The sequence below is a fragment of the Nansenia antarctica genome (assembly GCF_963989245.1).
Source record: "Nansenia antarctica genome assembly, chromosome: 5".
NCBI lineage: Eukaryota > Metazoa > Chordata > Actinopteri > Argentiniformes > Microstomatidae > Nansenia > Nansenia antarctica.
The window spans coordinates 54,042,450-54,059,548 of NC_137690.1; the positions used below are offsets into that span (position 1 = coordinate 54,042,450).

The 17,099-nt window shown below is 45.6% G+C and overlaps 3 protein-coding genes across 4 annotated transcripts; 1 reads left to right on the top strand and 2 right to left on the bottom strand.

Moving 5' to 3' along the window:
* Positions 1-475: 475 nt before the first annotated feature.
* Positions 476-1,261, bottom strand: LOC308158147 (gap junction beta-4 protein-like; the record flags this gene model as incomplete). Its single annotated transcript, XM_080531742.1, has 1 exon — positions 476-1,261. The coding sequence occupies one exon, from the start codon at positions 1,259-1,261 to the stop codon at positions 476-478; it is 786 nt and encodes a 261-aa protein (XP_080387868.1).
* Positions 1,262-3,915: 2,654 nt separating this feature from the next.
* On the bottom strand, positions 3,916-4,934 carry LOC308158149 (gap junction beta-4 protein-like; the record flags this gene model as incomplete). The annotated part of the gene is made up of 2 exons (XM_080531749.1): positions 3,916-4,210; positions 4,399-4,934. The coding sequence occupies 2 exons, from the start codon at positions 4,932-4,934 to the stop codon at positions 3,916-3,918; spliced, it is 831 nt and encodes a 276-aa protein (XP_080387875.1).
* A 1,201-nt stretch (positions 4,935-6,135) lies between these two features.
* LOC308157107 (homeobox-containing protein 1) lies at positions 6,136-16,623 on the top strand. Of its 2 annotated transcripts, XM_080530590.1 has the most exons (11): positions 6,136-6,267; positions 6,822-6,915; positions 7,307-7,739; positions 8,487-8,572; positions 9,044-9,154; positions 10,865-11,059; positions 11,418-11,574; positions 12,894-12,976; positions 13,244-13,339; positions 14,025-14,143; positions 14,259-16,623. In XM_080530590.1, exons 2-11 carry the CDS (start codon positions 6,834-6,836, stop codon positions 14,403-14,405), a joined length of 1,509 nt encoding a protein of 502 aa, XP_080386716.1. In that variant the 5' UTR covers positions 6,136-6,267; positions 6,822-6,833; the 3' UTR covers positions 14,406-16,623. The 2 variants fall into 2 exon arrangements, with proteins under 2 accessions (XP_080386716.1, XP_080386717.1); XM_080530591.1 differs by lacking the exon at positions 10,865-11,059.
* Positions 16,624-17,099: the final 476 nt, after the last annotated feature.

The following is a 17,099-nucleotide window of genomic DNA, read 5'->3' on the forward strand; positions in this document are numbered from 1 at the left end:
AAACATTTGAGTAGCATAGCATAGTATTCCTGAATATATCAATAATTTCATTGTTGTGCCCCGCGGTGGTGTAGCGGTCTAAACACTGGCCACTAGTGCATGCTGCCCACCGGGGACTGGGTTCGAATCCCAGCTCGCCAGATCCGGATATGGCTGGGGCACACACGGGGAGCGGCATATTGGGCGGCCGCTCCCGAGGGCGGTATAGGAGTATTTCCGGACAAGGATCCGTCGCGCAACAGCGCCCCCGGGGTGCCGGAATAACAGGTGCTGGGCTCGAGGAGCCAGTCAGCTAGTCTGCCTGGCGGCCTCTTCTGGGACTGCCGGCCACGGGGTCGTGCGGCGGATCCTTCGCAATAGGCAGGGGATAATAGGTTGGGTTCAATTGGCTACCAAATTGGGTGAAAAAGGGATAAAATCTGAAAAAAAAAATAAAAAAATAAAAAAATAATAATTTCATTGTTCTTTGGATGGATCAGGAAATTGAGTGAATCTTTGTCTCGTTTGCCTGATGTCCTGGCTTATACTCTAACGTGGTCATCGGGACCTTGTGCCCGTCATCGTCTGATTCAAAGCATCTCTTCCTGGTGGAAGTGTGGAGTCTGCGTCTGTGGGGGATTTCCAGGATCCGTTTGGCGATCAGGTAAAAGATCTCTAAGATATTGAGAACCACACAAAAGGCAGTTGCTCCCACCATGAAATAGGTGAAAACCCGCTTTTCAGTGGGACGGCCTATATAACAATCCACTGTGTTAGGGCAGGGCCAGAGGGCGCACTGCACACGTCGAGGCATGTCAAAACTGTTGTAGATGAGGTGGAGGAGGTAGAGGAAGCCCACTTCAATCGCTGCTTTGAGAAAGAGGCTCAGCAGGTACGTCCACCACAGACCTCCGTGCCTCTGCCCCGTGTTGTCATAGAGACGTGCATTCTCCCCATGCTTGAGCCGGTACTTCCGCTCGCGCTCTTCCCGGTAAGCCACATGCAACACGACCATGAAGGAAGGGCAAGTGACCAAGATGAGTTGGACAGCCCAGATCCGCGTGTGGGAGATGGGGAAGAAGAAGTCGTAGCAGACGTTAGCACAGCCCGGTTGCCGGGTGTTGCAGTCGAAGGTGCTCTGGTCGTCATCCCACACCCCCTCTAGAGCCACAACAAAGACCATGACACGGAAGACAAAGACCACCGAGAGCCAGACACGTCCGAAAACAGTGGAGTACTTATTCACCCCGCTAAGCAGGGCCTCCAGCACCTTCCAATCCATGATGTCAACTTAGGATCCCCCTTCCTTCACCTCTGTGATCGATGTCCTTTCTTCTGACCTTGCTGGTAGACTGGAGGAAGAAGAGAGGAGTTTGAGCCTGTTACTGGGCATGCACACTGCCAGGAGGGGTCCTTTCAAATAAGTCCACAAGCAACTGACGATGGAGAGAATGCTCCAAAAAGCAACATACTGTATGTTTACAAAGGACTATCTGTCAAAAGTAAAATGAAACCTTGGAGTTTTACTATAGGGCAAATGTATTCTGTGTTTTCTGAAAGTTTTGTTTCAAAGGTTTGTTATTCATTTTCCTTTGATCAAGCTATCCTTTTAACTGCCCCTGAAACTCCTTCCTCTCCCACTCTGAAACATCTAAAAGGCGTTTACTTGCACTACAAAAGAGAAGATGCTTTGAACAAGACACAACCCCCTTTAGGTGTCCTCATAACAAGCTCTGCATTGGATCACATATGATTTGCTCATTGTGAAATGCCACTAGGAGAATTATGTCAAAGACGGCTGCACCTCTTGCCTATGGCTGCATCACACACAAAAGTAAACACAGAAGTAAGACACTGATATAAGGTTAACATAAATATGTTAAGTTGACTCTCATACTTACAGTATTTTAGATGACTGGCCTTATGTCCAGTCCAACTGATCTTGTACGTTTGCCAGTCCAATCAACCTCATTGCCTAAGAGGTAGAGTATGAGAGCACTGGGAGCGGGAGTATTGTTCTTATCTAAACAAGTCCGTCTCAGGCTGGTAAGGTTAGGATTGGACGTCATGTCAAAACTCTGGAGGTGTGGTCCTCAACGTATAGAATCTAACCTGTGTGCTGTTGGGACCTTATTCAATCCTCATTAATCAAGCTTGTTGATGGTTCAGATCATTATGAATTATTCACTTATTGTGTTCACTTGTTCATCATGTCATAAAAGCAAGAGGTTAACCATATCCACTGCACTGATATACCATATAGCTTGAATATGTGAAGTAGTTGTGAATGTGTTACTATATTGCCCAACACATCTCAGTGTTCTTCACATTCACCTACTCCTCCTCATGGCCCTGCACTTCCTCTTCTCCTCCTCCTCTTCCTCCTCCTCCTCATCATCATTATCATCATCATCACCACCTCATAACAGACATTACCCAACCAATGGGAGCTGTCATCTGGTTGAGTGAAGACTGACCCCTACAGAACCAATAACCCAGCGTGTCCCTGCTGAATCACCATGACTGGGTGTCTCGACTGGGATATCAGTGACTCATGAATATCACCACCCACCTGCGTGGTGTGGATGGTGTGATACACACGGGTTCCACAGGTATGAAGCTGTGTGGTCGAAGTCACTCTGGACAATTTGACATATTAGATACATCTAAACAGGTGGATGGATGACCCAGCAGGTGAAGGTGTAGAAAAACAGGAAATTGCTACATAAGGTCTCCCTCAAATGACTTTATCATAGTGATTGAGTGAGCTTTTCCCATGAAGGTAAGTCCAGTATTGGTTCCACCCAGGGTCAAACAGGTGAGTTTGGTCCCACCCTACTTTGTCCCGTGCCACATAACTCAAGATAAGCCATGTTTCCAAATGGAGCCACCCATGTTTACCCAGTATTTTTTAGAGCCATGAGGAAATTGGTACCCACCCGTGTTTTATCTGCGGGATTCTTTCGAATGTCCGAAGTGAATCTATGATACAGTATCTTCATAGATTCTCCAGATAACAAGGCATGGCCATTTAATCAACCACCTGTCCCATATGTTGCCCACTTGTTGATGAATTAAGGTTTTATTTCTTTATCACTACAACTAATGAGTTGTTTTACATTTCGAAACACCTTCTGAGCTCAGCTGCATGCCACCTGCTTGTTGAATGAGCCTTCACTGAAAGAGGCGCTTGAAAATGTTGCCTCTGTGCTTGAATCACTCTATGTTGTACAGTATTATGTGATTGTTTCCCCGTGTTAGGATTAAACGAATATATTTAAACGATTCCTCTACATCCTATCTGTAATGCATGGGTCAGTGTGTGGTCTTGCCGTGTCTCCTGTTTTTCAGTATAGCCCACTGAGTGTAATAAGATGCATTACATTAAACATGCAGACATGTAACTTACTCTGTTCACAACAACTCCGTCTTTGTAGGGGTAAATATTTGGGTTTTTAATATAACTTAATCAAGATGGTGCTTCACACTAAAAAATATACTATACCAATTGGCATGAATGTTTTCCCAAACTTTTTTTTTTCTAATCATTATGATTGTAGACACCATTCATAGAAAAAGTACAGTCAAGTGTTTTATTGAAAAATGTCAAGCATGACAAGCAGTATGTGGTTCAAAGTTATAACATTGTTTTACATTTAAACTTTGGCAGTAACTTTGTAAACATTTGTCTCAGTATTAAGTCTCTTTTCCATCAGTCTTTGAAAAAGCAGAGTACAGTAACAATCTCAACAGTGCTCCAGTGCAAGCAACACAGCCCTAGACTATATATTATATATTATTCTTATTCTTATTACTATTCTTCTTCTTCTTCTTCTTCTTCTTATTATTATTATTATTATTTTTATTATTATACACATTATTGTGTGGCCATGTCAGAAAGAAAATGACCAATTCTCAGCCTTGATGTCTCCTAACTCAGGAAATAGCCATGCGGTAGGAAGGGGCAGCACTCTCTGGCTTGACAAACTCATCATGACTGTGGGCCATCTTCATCTTCTCCATCCCAGGCTCCTTGAAGATTGAGTTATCCTTCCCTGTCAAAGGGGCTGTTGCCATGTTGTAGGACCTCTGCCGGCTTGGGTGTGGTTCCCTGTGGGCACACTCCATAAACTTCTTCCCGATCAGATACAGCATCTCAAGCAAAGTGAGGAGGATACACACAAAACTGGTCACCACCATGAAGACAGTGAACACCCGCTTCTCTGTGGGCCTGTAACATAGAGAACATCCATCCATCACTTTGTAAACAGTGACAGATATCTGTTTATATTGAACACATTATGTATAGTTTAGTTATAGAGATACACCATGTTTACCAGGTGAGTGGACTACCACCTTCCAAAACCCCTCAGACCTCAGAGGATGTAGTTACACTCACAAACAGAAAGGCTACAGTACCTGGCAATGAAGCAGTCAACTCGGTTAGGACATGGGTCCTGCTCGCACTTCACCAGTGGGGGAAAGAAGGCTGCCTCATAGATGTAGAACAGCAAGAATACGAAGACAGCGTCCACAGCGATCTTGAATATCAGACTTAAGAAGTAGGTCCACCACAAACCACCACGCTTCTTCCCCGTGTTGTCATAGAGCGGGGTGCAGCCCTTGCCATACTTCAGCAGGTGTTTCCGCTCCCTCTCCTGTCGGTAAGCCACGTGAAGGACAACCAGGAGAGAGGGACAGGTGACGAAGATGAGCTGGAGAGCCCAGAGACGTGTGTGGGAGATGGGGAAGAAGTGGTCGTAACACACGTTGTGGCACCCTGGCTGCCGGGTGTTACAGTCAAAGTCTTTCTGCTCGTCTCCCCATACTTTCTCTGCAGCCACGACGTAGACCATGAGCCGAAAGATGAAGACTACAGAGAGCCATACACGACCAAAAGCGGTGGAGTACTTATTGACCCCTGTCAGGAGGCCCATGAGGAATGCCCAATTCATGTTGAAGTAGTAGTAGTAGTAGTAGTAGTACTAGAAAAAGTAATATCTTCAGCTCGGTCCGTAACACAACGAAACACCCAATGACAGGACTGAGAAACAAGCCTGGTGACCCGGTGTGCAGTACTCTGAGGCCTCTCTCTGAATAACAACAGCACACTGAACTGCACAAGTAAAGGAAGGTGCCTCTTGTGCCTCACACAAGTAGCCAGGGCAGAGACAGGAGTGACGTCTTGCATGCCCATATACAGCACAAGAACTACCTGAGTGGAGGGAGATACTGTAGGTAAACATAGACCTGTAGGCTACTCAGGTGAGAGTGGTGGATAACATTCATGATAGAGACTGTGTGTGTGTGTGTGTGTGTGTGTGTGTGTGTGTGTGTGTGTGTGTGTGTGTGTGTGTGTGTGTGTGTGTGTGTGTGTGTGTGTGTGTGTGTGTGTGTGTGTGTGTGTGTGTGTGTGTGTGTGTGTGTGTGTGTGTGTGTGTGTGTGTGTGTGTGTGTGTGTGTGTGTGTGTGTGTGTGTGTGTGTGTGTGTGTGTGTGTGTGTGTGTGTGTGTGTGTGTGTGTGTGTGTGTGTGTGTGTGTGTGTGTGTGTGTGTGTGTGTGTGTGTGTGTGTGTGTGTGTGTGTGTGTGTGTGTGTGTGTGTGTGTGTGTGTGTGTGTGTGTGTGTGTGTGTGTGTGTGTGTGTGTGTGTGTGTGTGTGTGTGTGTGTGTGTGTGTGTGTGTGTGTGTGTGTGTGTGTGTGTGTGTGTGTGTGTGTGTGTGTGTGTGTGTGTGTGTGTGTGTGTGTGTGTGTGTGTGTGTGTGTGTGTGTGTGTGTGTGTGTGTGTGTGTGTGTGTGTGTGTAACCCATGCTTACCAAAAGCGCTTATACAAACGTTTATTTTATTTTAAATATCAACATGTTTTATGGTACACATGGGTACACATAACTGCAATTTAACTGCAATTTCACTGATCATACTACACTCAAATGTTGAGAAATTCTGGAGGCAGTAGATGTAGCCTGCCTACAGGTCTTTCCCCCAAAGCGTTTGAGTTTCCCTCCCACAGCCATATTCATAAACTACTTCCTGACGATCCTCGGGACTTTGACGGGTGAGAGGTCAGTAAACTGAAATCGACTCCCCCACATACCGTCACCGATTCAGTTTCTCTCCCCCGCCGCATCCCAGGACAATGTGACCCCGCACGGATCACCTTCGTTAGCTAGTTGGACAAAACTAACGGAGCAAAGTGCTTTGCACCGACAGTGGACCGATTGCACTGCCTGCCTGCTGCACTCCACATCCACCCGGTTGCAGCTTGCTTGCCACCACAGCAGCGGGGAGGTAAGAGGCGCTTGCGGGTTAGCAAGCGTCCTGTATCTGTAATGCATTAGCTAGAGCTAAGTAGCTACTGTAGTTATCCCACACCCTCAATCAAGAACATTAGACATTTTTGGTGCATCGTCCCTTGTTTTATCACCTAGCTAGTCCCAGTTAGCGTACTAGCTCGCATGCATGCATGCACTTTCGTAGCAAGTAGACTAAATGCACTTAGCGATCAGGGGCTTGCCAGATCATTTGGAGGCTTTCTAACGTTTAGCTAGTAAGTGTACAGACGGGTGTAAACAAACGCGGGTGTCAGCTAGCTAGCCTTATAGGAAGCTAAGCTAACTGCCCCCGGGCATTCAGAAGTACTGCAACGGACACATGACAAAGCCCATCACATCGTATCATTTAGCTATCACTTTTTTCATTATTATTATGATTTTTTTAAAACTTGTTTCTTATCAGTTGGACGAACTAGATAAAACCCGGCTCCTTTTTGCGACAGGCCACATCAAACTACTAGCGACAATGTTGATGGGTGTATGCACCGCTGTCTCCCCCCTCCTCCCCAGGTCGCTCGAGCCATGCGACAGTGGTGTCTCCCGGCCGCGGCCCCGCGCGCTGAGCCGCTGCCCACGGGTCGCCTGTCACCCCCGCTGGTATCAGGTACTGCAAACTAGAAGTGCATCCAATGTCATGGTTAAGTTATTCGTGATCTACCGTCTGATTTAGTATGTTGAAGCGTGGAATACAGAGCGTCTTTCATTATTCAAATGCTGAAGAAACCAGCAACAATGTTGCAGGGTTACATAGTTCCAGGGGCAAACGGGACGGCGTGGGTGTATGACGTGACTGTGCCAAATATAAACGGTGCCAAAGTTGGCAAGTCTCTGAATCACCCAAAGGTTATCCACAGAGGAGAATGCAGTCTCTGTTCAAATCCATTACCTGTACAACTGTAACTGGCCTACTTCATTGACACATCTCTATTCTTTATCAACTACACATAGGCATAGTACACATATTTGACTTTGTTCTCTACATTTTAACCCTGTAGATGCCAGTATGGAGTGTTGCGATGTGGAGCCACGTTACACCATTGAACAGATTGACCTTCTCCAGCGCCTGCGTCTGTCGGGGATGACCAAGCCCCAGATCATCCAGGCTCTGGAGTCCCTTGAGCGGCTAGACCCCGACCATCGCCCCCCTTATTGTGACCCCCACACCACCCCATCCAATACAACCCCCACTGCTGCAGCCCCTGCCCCCTCCTCCTCCTCTTCTTCCTCCTCCTCTTCTTCCCTCTCCCTCGCTTCTGCCACCACACAGACCCCTGGCCTAGACGGTGCTTCGTTGTCTCCAAGCAACAGCTACGAGGCCTCGCCCCCGCCCTTGTACCCCCCTGGGGCGGGAGTTCAGAGGTCGTTCAGCTATGACATCATGGGGGAAGAGGACTGGGACCTGGAGGAGAAGGTGGAGGAGTACATGAGGTGAGGAGAGAGAGAGAGAGAAGCGGGGGGGAGAGATGAATATAAAGGAGGAGTGAAGAAGGAGTAAGAGGAGTATACTTGAAGAAGAGAAAGTAGAAGTGAATGAGAAGGATGAGGAGTATGTGAGGTGAACTTGAAATGAAAGACAAAACGAGTGGAAGAGAAGAAAGGACTGGAGAAATCCTTGCTCTGAGAAAGAGAGACCATTTTCACATCAGATAATAGCAGTAAATGTCCCTGGTGATGCACGCTCGGTCTCCTAGAACAGTTAGCCTGGTTAATTTGGGTCAGGTGTGTAGGGACTGGAGGATACAGAGATGGAGAGATGTGTCCGGATCTGGGTTCTAGGTGCTGTACTGTCTGTTGGATTTGAAGAGGGCTTTTGACAGAATCTTTAGCAGTATGTTAACCAAGAGAGCCATGCATAACCGGCTTCTTCGTCATCGTCTTCTTAAATGTTGTCACTAGCCACTGCTGGAGTGTTCTATAAGGTGGAGTGACGCCAATGAAGGGGTACATTTTCTATTGGCCAATGCCAAATAGTTCTGTTACATTATACCAAAGGAGCAGGCTGCCAAGCAATACCGTAGATTGTTTCAATATTGAGTAAATCACTAAGTTTAATCAGGAAGCTATATAGAACTATTTAAAGCTCATTGGCGCCGCTCTTCTAATATACCACTCTGGCCATAGCCGTCTTTGGAAACAGGAAGTGTCTGGTCTAATGTTGTGGTGCCTGCTATTTAGGAGGGACAGTAACCTGGTGAAGGAGGAGATCAAAACTTTCCTGAACAACCGCAGGATCTCTCAGGCCATCGTGGGCCAGGTCACAGGTACTGTACTACGTCAGGTTTACATGTACCTCACCGTGACTATATACTGTATGACTCTCAACCCTTATTTGTATTTTTTATTTAATGCAATATTATATTATATTGTTCTTGTATATAACTTATGTCTATAACTGTTCTGTATTTTTATGTTTTAAGTGGACCCCAGAAAGAGTAGTGGCTGCATGTGCAATGGGAATCCCAATAAACAAATAGATAAATAAATACCATTGAAAAGATCCTTCAACCTCTGAATTAACACCTTCTTTGAGAGGAACACTACCAGTAGGACTATTTGTACATATTTAACAGCAATGCTACTGCAAATAACAGAATAATCTCTTATTTTTCTTTCCCTCTTCCCCTCCCACTCCTATCTGTTTCTACCCACTTTTTTCCTCTTTTCCACCTCACCCCCCTGTGTTCCCCCTCTCTCCCCCATCTTTCTTTTCTAAATGCTCTTCTCCACTGTAGGTATCAGTCAGAGTTATATCTCCCAGTGGTTGCTGCAGCAGGGCTTGGAGATGAGTGACTCTAAGCGCAGAGCCTTCTACCGCTGGTACCTGCTCGAGAGGAACAGCCCAGGTAGGAATCAGGATGGAGGGTAGATGGGTGGAGGATAGGGGGTTAGGGGTAGATGGTGGAGGGTTAAAGGGGTGGAGGTTGGAGGCTTAGGGGTAGATGATGGAGAGGAACAGCCTAGGTAAGAACCAAGATGGAGGGTAGATGGGTGGAGGATATGGGGTTAGGGGTAGAGGGATGGAGGATAGGGCATTAGGGGTAGAGGGGTGGAGGTTAGGGGTAGAGGGATGGGGGAGGGGCTGTTATGGGAAAATAGTGGAGACTCCCAGTGTAGGGAGATTTTGGGGATAGGTAGGCAGAGGGGTAGGCAGTATTAGAGGATTATGTTTTATGAGGTTATGGGGTTTATGGTTAAATGAATTCATAGTCTAGGCTAGTCTAGTCGACTAAGAAAGGGGAATACATGTGTGTCACGTCATTGAAGTTGGACTGCTGATTGCCACCTTTCTCCAAACACCCCATCCTCACCATCCCCTCCCCACCCATATGCCCTGGTGCTGTGGACCCATCAGCCACCCCACCCTGGTCCTAGAGGGCTGTGAAAAGGTCAGGGAAGGACAGAGGACATATCTATGACTCTTAGAGCAAAAGACGGGATAAAAACAGAAGTGTTACCGTAGACGCTAATCGATATGTTAAGTCATCTGGTTTGAGGTGAAATTCAAGTGGACAACTGTGGTGTTCAGATGTAGGCTAAATGGTTTCGTTGACCTTTTGGTGTCCTCGGACACAGCGGATGTACTCTGGAACTTCTGCAGAGAGAGGGGTACCTACCTACCTACCTAGTACCTACCTAAGTAGTTCAGGGTTTTCCTAAACCAAATATACAGGTGCTCTTCCGTTTTGGTGATGAACTAGATGAGAGAGATGCCGTTTATAGACTAGGCTACAGCAGTGTAGACGTCCTTGTGTTGTTGGACACTGCTGTGTGTTCAGTCGGAATGAATCAGGCCGATTACAGTGCAGTTTCTCTGTACGAGTTACATGTGCAACGCTCAATTCATATCCATCGGAGCATAAGAGTAGGCTATTGTTGCTGTCCTGTAGTTTTGACAAGCAGTCGGTTCTTATGGTGGTCGGCTTCTTCAGGAGAATAAAGCATGCGAGAATCCCTCCTGGACCACCTTCTACCCCTCACCTCCCCTCTCTCTCCCTCCCATTCTCCACTCCCATCCCCCTGCCCAAGCTTTGCTTCTGCTACTGTGTTAGTTCTCAGTCCAGATCCAGGAGGCATTCCGTTGCTGGTTTTCATTCCCACACGGCTAACAGGCTAACAATCACACGATTTACTAACAATGACGCTGATTCTGGACTACCTATTTATGTTGCCTTTCTCTGCAAGCTTCTGTTAAAAGGGGGGCTCTTTATTTTGCTGACCAAATTAGCTCCTTTGGACCTGTCCACCTGTATGTCAGATTCCGTGTTAAAACAGACATGTCTGACCCTCAAGGATAAGGAGCAACATGGGGAAGTCTAGAATAGTTATATAGTTTCTCAACTGGGCAAGAGTTGGCGACTAGCACTACATTCTTTTGATTCGATTGGATTTGATTTCGAAAGCAAACAGACAGACAGACAGGTCTACGGGAGCGCCATGTTGGCACCAATTCCGATGTTCTAAAATTCGAATTTGCTTTCTCAACTGACGTAACCGTGGCGCCGCTTGGAATATCTCTAGCTGTGGCTTGACCACTGGTTTTGTCCTGACTGAAGGGCTGAGGTGGAGTGAAAGCCAGCACGGCTTGGGTCCCCAGGTGCCCAGGGCCAGGGGAGGGGACAGAGACGGGACAGGCACGGGCGTGAGCGCCAGCGCCAACAACACCCCCTGGGGCAGACAGAGAGAGCTGCTGATGCACCTGCTCCCATGGTACACTGCTGCAGCGGCCGCCCAGGCCCAGGCCCAGCCAGGTAACACTCCCGGACCTCAGGGGAGTTTCGTTTTCTAGAGCCAACCTCTTAACTAGTCCCCATGGTCTAAAACAGATGCATATTGAAAGGTAGAAAAAAAAAGCAGCATCCACTGCAGCCCTCGAGGACTGGATTTAGGCACCCCCCCTCCCCCCCCCTTCCCTGTTACCTGATCATCACATAGCTTGTATGCATGTCTTTGTCTTCTGCCTCCCTGGTATCTACGGGGTGCATCTCAGTTGTCTAAAGTGGCTTCCTCTCTGTGTCTCCTCTCCAAATCAGTAGCTGGTTGTCATAGATTTCCAGACGGTTTGATATCTCTCTGTCTCTGTCTCTGTCTGTCTCTGTCTCTCTATAGGTGCCACCCTGTCGATGCGCTCTCTGGTGAAGGAGGAGCCTGATTGGAGGACAGGGATCAGTTCAGTGGAAAGGGGCGGGGCAGTGGGCGGGCCTTTGAGGCTGCGTAGAGGCAGTAGGTTCACTTGGAGGAAGGAGTGCCAGTCAATCATGGAGAGGTGAGCCAATCACAGTGCGTGATCAATCGATGAGGTTTCTATGTCAACGGGCCCAGTGTAAAACCTATTCTTCAACTCTATTAGTCACTAGAGCAGCATTTGGCACATTGCTGCACGCTGTTTCTGCTGACCAGGGGAGGTTGGTGGAGGTAGAAATTGGAGGACGGGCTGCACGGAATGGATTCATTGCATATTTGCAAGTGTGTTTGATGCCATTCCTCAATCTGTTCCATGCATTACAATGAGCCTGTCCCACGATTTCTACTTCCACCAGACTCCACTGCGGCTGACATCTCAGCAGTAATACACACATCAAAAGCTTTTTTTTTTTAATGTTCAAGGTTTGGTCAAAGATCATGGCTAAGGTGGGTAGCCTTGTACTTCTGTCCTTTCTAGTGTGGCCAGATAGTCATTACCTCTACCTCTACAATACCGCCAGGTGTTAGCACATTGTATAAGAAGCGGTGCTAGTGATTGAAGATAAGGACCCACTGTACTATCTGAACTGAAACAGTTGAGACAATTCACATTGATGTGAGATCTGTTGATCTTATCCATCCTGAACTATTTGTCCCCTATACCATACCCTTGGTATAGGAATGTTTATGTTTCTCACCTTATTGACCACTAGAGGCAACTGCACTCAAATTAATCAGACCACACAAGCACTCAGACCAACCTCACCAAAGCTATTCCAAGATTACGCAATACTACTGCATTGCTGATCTTTATGGGCTAGTTTAGACTCGTGAAGGAGGGAGGGAGAGAGAGAGAGAGAGAGAGAGAGAGAGAGAGAGAGAGAGAGAGAGAGAGAGAGAGAGAGAGAGAGAGAGAGAGAGAGAGAGAGAGAGAGAGAGAGAGAGAGAGAGAGAGAGAGAGAGAGAGAGAGAGAGAGAGAGAGAGAGAGAGAGAGAGGTGGAATATTTCCTCCTGTATCCTTAAAGGTTGTTATTTACAGCCCCAGGGGAAGAGAAGAAAATGGTGGGTGATAAAAAATAAAAAAAGGTAAAGAATGTCCTTCACCTAATGTGTCCCTGAATCTATTCTTTTACAGTGAGAGGACTGTCTTTGATTGGATTGTGATCAGGGGGCGGGGCATATATAGCTGCATTCTCATTGGGTAGATGAGAACAGCTAGTGATTCTGATTAGTTTCTGGTCAATTGGTTTCTGGCCGATTGGTTTCTGGTCAATGGGGGACCATCTAGCTGAGTACTCATTATATCGATCATCGATGACGCCTGCATCCAGTGTAAGGGCTTTTAATTGGTATTCGGTCATGGAGCTGCATTTAGATTTTTTGTTTGTTCTGTCCGTCAGTTTCTTCATGGAGAACCAGTACCCTGATGAAGCGAAGAGAGAAGAGATTGCCAACGCCTGCAACTCAGTCATCCAAAAACCAGGTCCGCCACTTTTGTCTGTGGCCATGTGTTAGAATGTGTTAAATCCCATACCATTTTAAAAACACAGGTGTGGTCACCTGTGTCTCTTGACGGAATATACTGTAAACATTTCTCATGGAAAATGTCTCATCCCATCCCAACATACACAAAGGGATATTTCACCCCATAATTGATGAGTGGTTTTCCTATAGTATCTGCCTACCAATCTGTGTCCATCAACTCACTGAAAGCCATTGTTCTTCATCTATTCTTTCTCTTATTACCCAGGGTGCAAGTTGTCAGAGTTTGAGCGGGTGACGGCACTGAAGGTCTATAACTGGTTTGCCAATCGCCGGAAGGAGATGAAGAGACGGGCCAACATTGGTGAGACCCCAAACCCCTACACCTTACCCTGCATTTCTATGCAATCTGAAAGAATGCAGTCAACATTAACAATATGTGTGGTGGCCTGGGAAAACCCTTCACATGGTGGCATTTTGACATTTCCATAAATTAGAAGTTCTCAGCTATTCATACCTGGTTGAATGACTGAGATAGCCCTTTATTTTAAAAAGTTATGAGCATTTTAATGTATCATGTCAAAAAAAGTGAAAGGTAAGAAATGCTGCCCCCATGCTGCCCCCGACTCCTTTCTCCTCCGGGTCGGGGGAGGAGCCTATGCAGATCATCCGGTCTCGTTTGTCTGCTTGTGATGCAAAGCAAACTACCCACCACAAAAACATAAAAATAAGTACTTTCTCTTTTGTTTTCTTAAAATGTTTATTCACCATAATGTAGTATGGAGTTCAAAGTACTAGAATACCACATAATATCAAAATCACAAAAATCGCGATTTCCATCTATTTTTGCTCTTTGCCACAAACGAACGCCAGCGACATCCGACGGGTTTTCCCAGGCCACCACACATATGGTAACAGCTACATTGTAGCTGTTGGACAAAGGAATGAGCAATCCCCATTTTTAGTTCTAGGTTTCCACACTCACTTCCTCCCCTTCTATAATCCCTGTCTCTTGTGTCCTTATCCATCTCCCTCCTTCGCTCTGTTAGAGGCTGCCATTTTGGAAAGCCATGGTATCGAGGTTCCGAGCCCGAGCTGTCACTCAAATGGGGAGGAGCTGGAGACGCAGGAGTATGTAGAGCAAGTGAATCAACAGTTCACAGAGCAAGTGAGTCCGTAGGTCTTAACACTTAACCAGTTCAACTATCACTGAACCACTGAACTGAATTGGATGTCAGGGGTCAACTCCTTCACAAAAGCAACCCTTTTGTTCTTTTACACAGGAAGAAATCTCTTCCAGGAAAGACATTGATCAACAAGACACCACCTCATTGGCTGCTGTCGAGGTTGTGCCCCTTCCTAGCCCCACCCCTCAGGTCCTGGAACAGAAAACAGACAAATCAAAAAGGGAGACAGTGGACGAGGAGTGACCAATGTGAGATGAGCTTGTAGAAACTTGGATTTGAATGGAAAAAGGAGAAATGATATTTAAAAAAGGTGCTTCTCTGAGTGTCTTCTACCCCCTACTGGCCTTCGGGGGTTATGATAAGTCAGAGAGCTAGGGAGAAGGGTGCTAAAGCTTGTTTTGGTGCCTCTGGTGGTAGGGAGGCCACTGTATGTATCAACAGTAATCATGCTTATAGTAATGGCAATATTTATCTCTCTATATATAGTGCATTCCAAGACAGTCTTAACAAAGTCCTTAAAGGGAGAGGAGTGTAAAAGAATACCTCCTCTCATTAAGCTATAGCCTTTCTTTTCCTCTTTGCAACTTTCCTTTAAAAGGTTTTGACGAGTGGTTGTATAATGGACTGAAGTGAAGTGTAGTGAGTATGTGTGTGGAGCTAAGCCTGCCGGTCGGGTGTGTTTTGGGTGAGGGGGGAGAGAGTCTGGTTGATCTTTGGTGTGGTGGTGTTGTGTAGGTCCAACCAATATCAAATATATTGGACCGAGGTTGTTGTGATATGGGGACGCCTTCTTCCAGCCTGAATGTCTTTGACCCCCACCTTGTATGTAAGACTTTGAGCTCAATCAATCAATCACTCGATTGATTTAATCAATCAGTCAATCAAACCAGTAGTCCTGTGTTATAAGAGTACAGCCCCTGAGGGACGTGTGGTATCTCAGGTAAACCCAAAGCTGGTGGATTAAGGTAGTGAGAAAGTGTCCCGTAGTTCTCCCAGCATAAGCTTGTTAAAAATAACGCTTCATATCATATTGACTATGTTCTGCCAAAACTTGTAACATTTATGGATGTATTATGTACTGTATGTCTTTTTTAGAAATGCTTTCCCAGGGTTGAATATGCTTCCTTTTTGTTTAGTTTTTCATTTCAATCTTTATATTGATCAAACAAATGCTATTGTATTTGTTCATCACGTCCCCCTTCTGTTATCAGTGTAGACCACTCAACTCTACTATCCTCTGAACACAAAAGCAAGACTGAACACAAGTCTACTATCCTCTGAACATGAAAGCTAGACAGAACACAAGCCTTTTGGTTTGGGTCATAAAATGTTTTTAGGCTATGTTAAATCAACATGCCATTACTTTAATTAATCTATTTCTGAGAAGCACCTTTCTCACATTATGGAATAAGCTAATGCATATATGTATGTATGAATGTACTGTGTATGACTGAAAAGCTGCACTTCTGGGTGGTTTCCATTATTCTATGACAAGTTAAAGAAGGGAGAGCACACCCAGAGAGAACCATTTATACAAGTCTTAATGTTCATTTATAGTGCCATGATTGTGCTCCAGGCAAAAAACATTAGGTTGTTGTGCTGGCTACCAGTAGAGATGGAATGATTAAGTATTGAAACATACATTGGGCTCTGTTTGTGCTTTCCCCCTTTGAATTGTATTGACAGTATTTGGGAAACGCCTACCTTTTTTCAAATGTATACTTTGCAGAGAGGCTTTAACTCTGCATTACTTTATCCCTCTGTCCTCTGGCCGAAGGCCACGCAGGTTATTATTCTTTAAATGGTCATATAATGCACCAAGCCGCTTTCCCCGCAAGCCGCTCAATTCGGGCAGCAGCCATCTTACCTCCTAATGCCAAAGCTATGCCAAGGTAGGGACGAGCACTGAGGTAAATGTGCTCATAGGAACCAGTAGATAAGACACCTACATCTTATGTCAGCTGACTTAACCCAGTCATGACGTATACTGTTGCGTAGATCTGCTAAATGGCTAGGTGTAACACTGCCAACAAGCTTACCTCAAAATCTGTTTGTGTCATGACTGTGTGGAGTCAGTTGTCATAAACTGATAGCAGCTGTTATTGACTGTTTATAACATCTCTTATATCATTGTTATGACAGTGTTATTTAACTGTCATTGATGTAAAATTGTATTGCAGTGTGATAACTACAGTCGTAGTCCAGTTGTTTCTGTCTGTATGGAGAAGGATGCAGTTGCTCTTAAACACTGCTCTAAGGTCAATTGTTGTTTGTCCCCTATAATGGTTAATGCTAAGATTTTGGGAGAGTAATCTGATCCTAGATCTGTGGTTAAGGGCAATTTCTGTCTTTAGATCTCCGTACAGGGACCCACAAAGCTGCACGCTGTCACAGACTAAGCTCTTCTTCTCTGTCTGCTTTTACCTGATGACAAAAAAGAATAATAAAATATGTAAACAACTGTAGTGGCATGTCTGATTCATTACAGTCTGGAAAATGAAGGTCATTTAAATGATTTAGGAACCTTAGTTTCAGGTGCAGTAGGAGGATAAGGACAGAGGAACTTTCAGTAATACTGACAAGACTGTGAATATCTGTTCACAAAAGATAAGTGGCTACATATTTTGTACAAGGTCTCAGTTTTTGATTAATCACTTGACATTCATTAAAGAAATTAAATGATGACTATAACTTAGGCCTGTGCCTCTGACACCTACCACAAGATGGCGATGTCGGTTGCTCTGGCTGAAACATGGGTCTTCACTGTTATGGCTAGATCTGTTCGGAATAGAATACTAGCTTACTCTTCTTCATACTATGTATGATGTAGACTTGAGTATGTAGTGCATTCACACTGCCTAGTATGTGAAATTTGAGTACGCAAGAAATGTAGTATGTATACTAGATTCGCCAACATTTCTGAGTATGCGGCGTGAG